The sequence below is a fragment of the Oryctolagus cuniculus genome, chromosome 14, assembly GCF_051225735.1.
Source record: "Oryctolagus cuniculus isolate XC-2025 breed Fujian yellow rabbit chromosome 14, ASM5122573v1, whole genome shotgun sequence".
NCBI lineage: Eukaryota > Metazoa > Chordata > Mammalia > Lagomorpha > Leporidae > Oryctolagus > Oryctolagus cuniculus.
In genome coordinates, this window is record NC_142880.1 from 85,217,688 (window position 1) to 85,226,977 (window position 9,290).

General features: G+C 41.4%; 1 protein-coding gene across 2 annotated transcripts in view; it reads right to left on the reverse strand.

The window, feature by feature from the left end:
• Positions 1-9,007, reverse strand: part of LOC100355797 (snake venom 5'-nucleotidase) — a 107,001-nt gene extending 97,994 nt beyond the window's left edge. Inside the window, exon 1 of one of the 2 annotated variants that reach the window (XM_008262266.4) lies at positions 8,757-9,007. In XM_008262266.4, coding sequence (XP_008260488.4) covers positions 8,757-8,944 — 188 coding nt within the window. In that variant the 5' untranslated portion in view covers positions 8,945-9,007. The remainder of the gene's footprint in view (positions 1-8,756) is intronic. The other variant, XM_051853734.3, reaches the window with a different exon arrangement.
• Between the last annotated feature and the right edge of the window lie 283 nt (positions 9,008-9,290).

Below are 9,290 nucleotides of genomic sequence, written 5' to 3' on the forward strand. Positions count from 1 at the left end.
GAAATAAAAAGAATCATCAGAAATTACTAGAAGGACTTGTATGCCAGCAAACAGGGAAACCTATCAGAAATGGATACATTCCTGGACACATGCAACCTACCTAAATTGAACCAGGAAGACATCGAAAACCTAAACAGACCCATAACTGAGACAGAAATTGAAACAGTAATAAAGGCCCTCCCAACAAAGAAAAGCCCAGGACCAGATGGATTCACTGCTGAATTCTACCAGACATTTAAAGAAGAACTAACTCCAATTCTTCTCAAACTATTCAGAACAATCGAAGAAGAGGGAATCCTCCCAAATTCTTTCTATGAAGCCAGCATCACCTTAATTCCTAAGCTGGAAAAAGATGCAGCACTGAAAGAGAATTACAGACCAATATCCCTGATGAACATAGATGCAAAAATCTTCAATAAAATTCTCGCCAATAGAATGCAACAACACATCAGAAAGATCATCCACCCAGACCAAGTGGGATTTATCCCTGGTATGCAGGGATGGTTTAATGTGCGCAAGACAATCAATGTGATACACCACATTAACAGACTGCAGAAGAAAAACCATATGATTATCTCAATAGATGCCGAGAAAGCATGTGATAAAATACAACACCCGTTCATGTGAAAACTCTAAGCAAACTGGGTTTGGAAGGAACATTCCTCAATACAATCAAAGCAATCTATGAAAAACCCACAGCCAACATCCTATTGAATGGGGAAAAATTGGAAGCATTTCCACTGAGATCTGGGACCAGACAGGGATGTCCACTCTCACCACTGCTATTCAATATAGTTCTGGATGTTCTAGCCAGAGCTATTAGGCAAGAAAAAGAAATTAAAGGGATACAAATTGGGAAGGAAGAACTCAAACTATCCCTCTTTCCACATGACATGATTCTTTATTTAGGGGACCCAAAGAACTCTACTAAGAGACTATTGTAACTCATAGAAGATTTTGGCAAAGCAGCAGGGTATAAAATCAATGCACAAAAATCAACAGCCTTTGTATACATAGACAATGCCATGGCTTAGAAAGAACTGCTAAGATCAATCCCATTCACAATAGCTACAAAAACAATCAAATACCTTGGAATAAACTTAACCAAGGACGTTAAAGATCTCTACGATGAAAATTACAAAATCTTAAAGAAAGAAATAGAAGAGGATACCAATAAGTGGAAAAATCTTCCATGCTCATGGATTGGAAGAATCAATATCATCAAAATGTCCATTCTCCCAAAAGCAATTTATAAATTCAATGCAATACCAATCAAGATACCGAAGACCTTCTTCTCAGATCTGGAAAAATTGGTGCTGAAATTTATATGGAGGCACAAGAGACCTCGAATAGCTAAAGCAATCTTGTACAACAAAAACAAAGCCAAAAGCATCACAATACCAGATTTCAGGACATACTACAGGGCAGTTGTAATCAAAACAGCATGGTACTGGTACAGAAACAGATGGATAGACCAATGGAACAGAATTGAAACACCAGAAATCAATCCAAACATCTACAGCCATCTTATATTTGATCAAGGATACAAAACCAATTCCTGGAACAAGGACAGTCTATTCAATAAATGGTGCTGGGAAAATTGGATTTCCACATGCAGAATCATGAAGCAAGACCCCTACCTTACACCTTACACAAAAATCCACTCAATATGGATTAAAGACGAAATTCTACAACCTGACACCATCAAGTTACTAGAGAACATTGGAGAAACCCTTCAAGATATTGGCACCGGCAAAGAGTTTCTGGAAAAGACCCGGGAGGCACAGGCAGTCAAAGCCAAAATCAACTATTGGGATTGCATCAAATTGAGAAGTTTCTGTACTGCAAAAGAAACAGTCAGGAGAGTGAAGAGACAACCGACAGAATGGGAAAACATATTTGCAAACTATGCAACAGATAAAGGGTTAATAACCAGAATCTACAAAGAGATCAAGAAACTCCACAAAAACAAAACCAACAACCCAATTAAGAGATGGGCCAAGGACCTCAATAGACATTTTTCAAAAGAGGAAATCCAAATGGCCAACAGACACATGAAAAAATGTTCAAGGTCATTAGCAATCAGGGAAATGCAAATCAAAACTACAATGAGGTTTCACCTCACCCTGGTTAGAATGGCTCACATTCAGAAATCTACCAACAACAGATGCTGGCGAGGATGTGGGGAAAAAGGGACACTAACCCACTGTTGGTGGGAATGCAGACTGGTGAAGCCACTATGGAAGTCAGTCTGGAGATCCCTCAGAAACCTCAAGATAACCCTACCGTTTGACCCAGCCATCCCACTCCTTGGGATTTACCCAAAGGAATTTAAATTGGCAAACAAAAAAGCAGTCTGCAGCCTAATGTTTATTGCAGCTCAATTCACAATAGCTAAGACCTGGAACCAACCTAAATGCCCATCAACGGTAGACTGGATAAAGAAATTATGGGACATGTACTCTTTAGAATACTATACCGCAGTAAGAAACAACAAAATGCAGTCATTTGCAACAAAATGGAGGAATCTGGAACACATCATGCTGAGTGAAATAAGCCAGTCCCAAAGGGACAAATACCATATGTTCTCCCTGATCGGTGACAACTGACTGAACACCAAAAAGGAAACCTGTTGAAGTGGAATGGACACAATGGGAAACGGTGACTTGATCAGCATAGCCCTGACTGTTAATGAACAACTTAATACATTATCCCTCTTAGTAGTTTTTTTTGTCTGTTCTACTTAATATGACTGGTTTAATTCTGTAATTAATACACAGTTATTCTTAAGTGTTGAAATTTAACTGAAATGTGATCCCTGTTAAACATAAGAGTAGGAATAAGAGAGGGAAGAGATATATAATTTGGGACATGCTCAAGCTGACTTGCCCCAAATGGTAGAGTTAGAAACATACCAGGGGACTCCAATTTAATCCCATCAAGGTGGAATGTACCAATGCCATCTCACTAGTCCAAGTGATCAATTTCAGTCCACAATTGATCATAATGAAAGGACTAAGAGTCAAAGGGAGCACATAAACAAGTCTAGTATCTGCTAACACTAACCGATAGAATAAATAAAGGGGAGAGTGATCCAACATGGGAAGTGAGATACTCAGCAGACTCATAGAATGGCAGATGTCCTAAATAGCACTCTGGCCTCAGAATCAGCCCTAAAGGCATTCCGATCTGGCTGAAAAGCCCATGAGAGTATTTCAGGCATGGAAAGCCAAGACACTCTGGCAAAAGATCTCTGTGAGTGAGATCTCAGTGGAAAGAACAGGTCTTCAAAGAAGGAGGTACCTTTCTCTGAAGGGAGGAGAGAACCTCCACTTTGACTATGACCTTGTCTAAACAAGATAAGAGTCGGAGAACTCAGAGGGCTTCCATAGCCTTGGAAACTCATGACTGGAGCATAGGGAGATTACTGATGCCATAGACAGGAGTGTCAATTGGTAAAGTCAACAACAGGAGTCACTGTGCACTTACTCCTCATGTAGGATCTCTGTCCTTAATGTGCTGTGCATTGAGATTTAATGCTATAACGAGTACTCAAACAATATATTTCACTTTGTGTTTCTATGGGGGTGCAAACTGTTGAAATCTTTACTTAATGCATACTAAACTGATCCTCTGTAAAAAAAAAAAAGAAAAAAAAAAGAAAAGAAATTATCAACTCCCAACTTGACTCTCACTGGGATTAAACATGACAATAGGTCTGATCTGATTTCATCATCATTTTAAAAAAATCATCTATTATTTTTCACTTTATGTTTCTGTGTGGGAGCAAACTATTGAAATCCTTACTTAATGTATACTAAGCTGATCTTCTGTATATTAAGATAATAGAAAATGAATCTTGATGTGAATGGAAGGGGAGAGGGAGTGGGAAAGGGGAGGGTTACGGGTGGGAGGGACGGTATGGGGGGGAAGCCATTGTAATCCATAAATCGTACTTTGGAAATTTATATTCATTAAATAAAAGTTAAAAAAAAAAGAAATATCCAAATTATCCATGGCAAAATAAATAAATAAATAAATAGATAGATAGTTCCCCAACACTGCTATGTAGGATCCTGAAACAGGAAAAGCACATTAAATAAAAACTAAGAAAATCCGAATCAAATATTGATGCTGGTTAATAATACCATATTGGGGCCAGCACTGTGGCGTAGCAGGTAAAGCCACCACCTTCAGTGCCAGCATCCCATATGGATGCCAGTTTGAGTCCTGGCTGCTCCACTTCCGATCCAGTTCTCTGCTGTGGCCTGGGAAAGCAGTAGAAGATGGCCCAAGTCCTTGGGCCCCTGCACCCACGTGAGAGACCCGGAAGAAGCGCCTGGCTCCAGGCTTCGGTCTGGCGCAGCTCCGGCCTTTGCAGCCAATTGGGGAGTGAACCAGTGGATGGAAGACCTCTCTCTCTGCCTCTCCCTCTCTCTCTGTAACTCTTTCAAATAAATAAATTTTTAAAAAATACCATATTGACTTTGGCTCATTATATAAGAAATATACCATAGTAAATAGGGGAAACATGCAAACTCTTTGTATGATCTTCATGATTTTTTATTAATCTAAAACAGTTCAAAATATAAAGTTTATTAAAAACAAAAATAATTCAATGACCAAGAATCAACAGAATTCAGCTCACTATCATACCACCACCACAACCATAGTCAGATGAAGTTACAATCAAATATACCATTCACAGCCATTCCATCTGTTCAGAATGTTCCGGTACGCACCATACTCATCCACTCAAAAAGTATATATTCAGTACCTACTTTGTAGCAGATACTATCATGGGTCCTGAGAATAATGTGATGGTAAAAACAAAGTTTCTGCTCTGAGTAGTTTGCATTTTGATGTAAATTAAAATACCACAGTTCTAGCTATTAAAGGAAATCAAGGGCATAAGTAGCTTCCTGATCTTCAGCCTCTGATTCTAAATACATGTCCCAGAGTGTCTAGCACTTGACAGTCTTCTCTGAAAAACACATGGACTTGGGCTGGTGCCATGGCTCACTTGGTTCATCCTCCGCCTGCGGCACTGGCATCCCATATGGGCAACAAGTTCTAGTCCCAGTTGCTCCTCTTCCAGTCCAGCTCTCTGCTGTGGCCCGGGAGGGCAATGGAGGATGGTTCATGTGCTTGGGCCCCTGCACCCGCATGGGAGACCAGGAGGAAGCACCTGGCTCCTGGTTTCAATTGGCACAGCGCACCAGCCGTAGCAACCATTTGGGGGGTGAACCAACGGAAGGAAGACCTTTCTCTCTGTCTCTATCTCACTGTTTAACTCTATCTGTCAAATAAAAAAAAATGGACTGACTGTAAGCAGGGATGTCTGAAAAAAAGAAATGAGCCCACCCCTACAAAGAGGTACTTGCTAGCCTCCAAAACAGCCAGTACCACCTCAAATGGACTTCTCCATAGAGAAGTCTCAGATTTAAAGAATAGGATTTTCTTCCCAAGGTACAGAAGAGTTATACATATACAAAAGAGTTTGCAGTAGAAAAGAATAATTAAAAGACTCTAAAGAGAAAAGCTGATTGGGAGCTGATATCTGCCCAAATATTTGCCATTTATTTCTGCCTACATAATCAGCAAGTTTCTCAAGTTCAACTGATTAAACATTCCCTTCCCAACACCAATTCCCATCACACTAACTCCTCCTTCAGCAACAGTTCAATGCTATCGCTTTCCCAGTATTAAACAACAGGACAACTGCAGCTCCCTTCCCTTTTCTTCTGACCCCTATTGCTCTCCTTTCGCGCGCACACACACACACACACACGCACACACACTGAGTAACCACATCTTCTTGTTCTTTGAATGTGTTGTCTCAAATCCATCTGTTCCATTTGACTCTTGGTATCAACTGACTATACGCAATTATTTCTCCTCTTAAGAGTTTTCCCCCACCCTAATATTTTCCACTCCAAATCACCCTTACCGTTTTTCTCAATGTTTCCAAACCACTTCTTGGATCACATCACAGACCTTTATATATCATCCTCAAAACCTAGACTAGAACTCAACTTCCAGCCAAACTATTGTTTTCTACAATGCCAAGTTTTATATTCCACTACTTTTTTACATTAATACAACACTGCCTTACCTTAGTCCTCATTGTTATTCCCCTATTTCCTAATATTTTTCATCTTTGAATCAGAACAATGTCAGATGTATGGAGTCCAACCTCTTGACTCAAAAAAACAAAAAAGGAAAATAAACTCCAAAGAGGTCAAAATGACCTGTCTTACGACACACAAGTAGAAAGAAAAAATTCAAACCTAGAAGAACCTATGCCACCTAAAGTGCTAATTCTGAAATGTTTCCTTCTCCACTGTGGCAGAGGCCTTGTCTTCTAAGCAAATTTATTTCTAGCTGACATGATTAGATTAAAGTCGTGGTAGAGGCCTTCCCAAGGTCAAAAGAAGAAAAAGGGAGGAATCTATCCTGAGAATGAAAAGCAATTATTATCTACTTGCTTATGAATGCAAAAACTGTAGTCCCTACCTACTCACATGGAACCATTTCAGGTTCTGCCTGTTAGAACCAAGCAATGATGTTAACCCTGGCCAGACAGCAGACAGTGTCATCAGTAACTCTGCTCCCATGTGGAGCAGTCCTGTGGCTGCCATTAACATTAGAATATCCAATTAAATATATGCTTGTAACCATTTAAGGGAGACAAAGAGGCTAAAACCATATATAAGGAAAAAACCCCTCTTTGTTCAAGGCTCAGGCTTTTAGATAAGTAAGGTATACTAAGCTGATCTTCTGTATATTAAGATAATCGAAAATGAATCTTGATGTGAGTGGAAGGGGAGAGGGGGTGGGAGGGGGGAGGGTTGTGGGTGGGAGGGTCGGTATGGGGGGGGAAGCCATTGTAACACATGAGTCGTACTTTGGAAATTTATATTCATTAAATAAAAGATAAAAAAAAAAAAAAGAAATTCCACCTGGGCCTTCCTGTTTTTTTTTTTTTTTTTATCTTTTATTTAATGAATATAAATTTCCAAAGTACGACTCATGGGTTACAATGGCTTTCCCCCCCATACCGTCCCTCCCACCCACAACCCTCCCCTTTCCCACTCCCTCTCCCCTTCCATTCACATCAAGATTCATTTTCGATTATCTTAATATACAGAAGATCAGCTTAGTATACCTTAAGTAAGGATTTCAACAGTTTGTTCCCACACAGAAACATAAAGTGAAAAATAATAGATGATTTTTTTTTAAATCATGATGAAATCAGATCAGACCTATTGTCATGTTTAATCCCAGTGAGAGTCAAGTTGGGAATTGATAATTTCTTTTCTTTTTTTTTTTTTTTTTTTTTTACAGAAGATCAGTTTAGTGTACATTAAGTAAAGATTTCAATCGTTTGCACCCCCATAGAAACACAAAGTGAAATATACTGTTTGAGTACTCGTTATAGCATTAAGCCTCAGTGTACAGCACATTAAGGAAAGAGATCCTACATGAGGAGTAAGTGCACAGTGACTCCTGTTGTTGACTTTACAAATTGACACTCCTGTTTATGGCATCAATAATCTCCCTATGCACCAGTCATGAGTTTCCAAGGCTATGGAAGCCCCTTGAGTTCTCCGACTCTTATCTTGTTTAGACAAGGTCATAGTCAAAGTGGAGGTTCTCTCCTCCCTTCAGAGAAAGGCACCTCCCTCTTTGAAGACCTGTTCTTTCCACTGGGATCTCACTCACAGAGATCTTTTTGCCAGAGTGCCTTGGCTTTCCATGCCCCAAATGGTAGAGTTAGAAACATACCAGGGGATTCCAATTCAATCCCATCAAGGTGGCATGTGCCAATGCCATCTCACTATTCCAAGTGATCAATTTCAGTTCACAATTGATCATAATGAAAGGACTAAGAGTCAAAGGGAGCACATAAACAAGTCTAGTATCTGCTAACACTAACCGATAGAATAAATAAAGGGGAGAGTGATCCAACATGGGAAGTGAGATACTCAGCAGACTCATAGAATGGCGGATGTCCTAAATAGCACTCTGGCCTCAGAATCAGCCCTAAAGGCACTCGGATCTGGCTGAAAAGCCCATGAGAGTATTTCAGGCCTTGGTGTCTTGTCTCCGTACAGGATTCCTACTGCACCACCTAGCCACATCCTGGCTGTTTTTTCAATCCCAGTATAATGTTTTCTTTTCTTGATTAAGCCCTATATTGAAGTTTGTAGCAGTCTTGGCAAAGAAGGAACAAAAGATGTGCTAAGAAAACTTGGGTTCCTGACTATTATTAGCAGTTACATGTCTCATTGAGCGCTGACAATTTTATAATAAAGAGGAAAAAAATTTTAACCAGTACTGTTTAATCACAGGTTAGACATTCTGATGGATGCTTTGCATAAATTACCTCAATTTATCCTTTTTTTTTTTTTAAATGATGAAATACTCAAGAAATGTTACCTCCTTGTCCAAGATAACACAAATGGTTAGTGGAAAAGCTGGATTTGATCCCAGTTGGGACTAAATATATCATCCTCTATTGTTCACATTCAAGAAGGTTTTCATGCCCATTTTTCCACAAGTAGAACCAGTTCTAGTATTTCCCCCACACCAATCCCTAACTCCTGAATTTACTAACTAGGGCCGGCAGCGAGCTGCAACAACCGCCTGCAGAGTTCTAACCGAAGTCCTGCCATTCCCCGCCTCTGCCAGGTTTCCAGTCACCACCCTCATGTGCCCTCCAAGGGTCTGGCGGGCAAGATGGCGGCCCCCACCTGGCGGCGCCTCCCACCGGCTCCTCAGGCCGCGGGTCCACCTCGTAAACATCGTTGAAATGAAGGATGGTCAAGTCGTAGGGACCGACGTCTCCTGGCCTGTCCCCCGACGTGTTCAGAGAGTGCTCTGCCTCCGCCTCCAGGAGCTGAGGCGGTGCTGCAGCGAGGGCCTCCGCCTCGGCCTCCATTTCCTGGGAAGGTCCGGATGGGGGCTGAGCCACCGTGGCCGGTCCACCGCGCGCGAGGACCTGGGCTGCAGCTGGAGGGTCGTCGGCGCATGCGCGAGGCGTGGTCCCGGCATCCTCCCCTCCTCTCCGAGGCGAGGCCTGTGTGCACCGACCGCCCCGACGCGACCTAGGGACCCGTAGGCCTCGCCCTGTGGTGTGCGGGCCCTTGAGGGCCTAAGGGAAACCCTGGCGCCCCTTGTTCATTGTTTTCGGGGGATCTCCGAAGCAGACGGCAGAGTAACAGAGCTCATAATTCAGAGCGTAGTCAAAAGTTTGTTTTTTAAAAATCTTGCTGCGCAGACGTTTA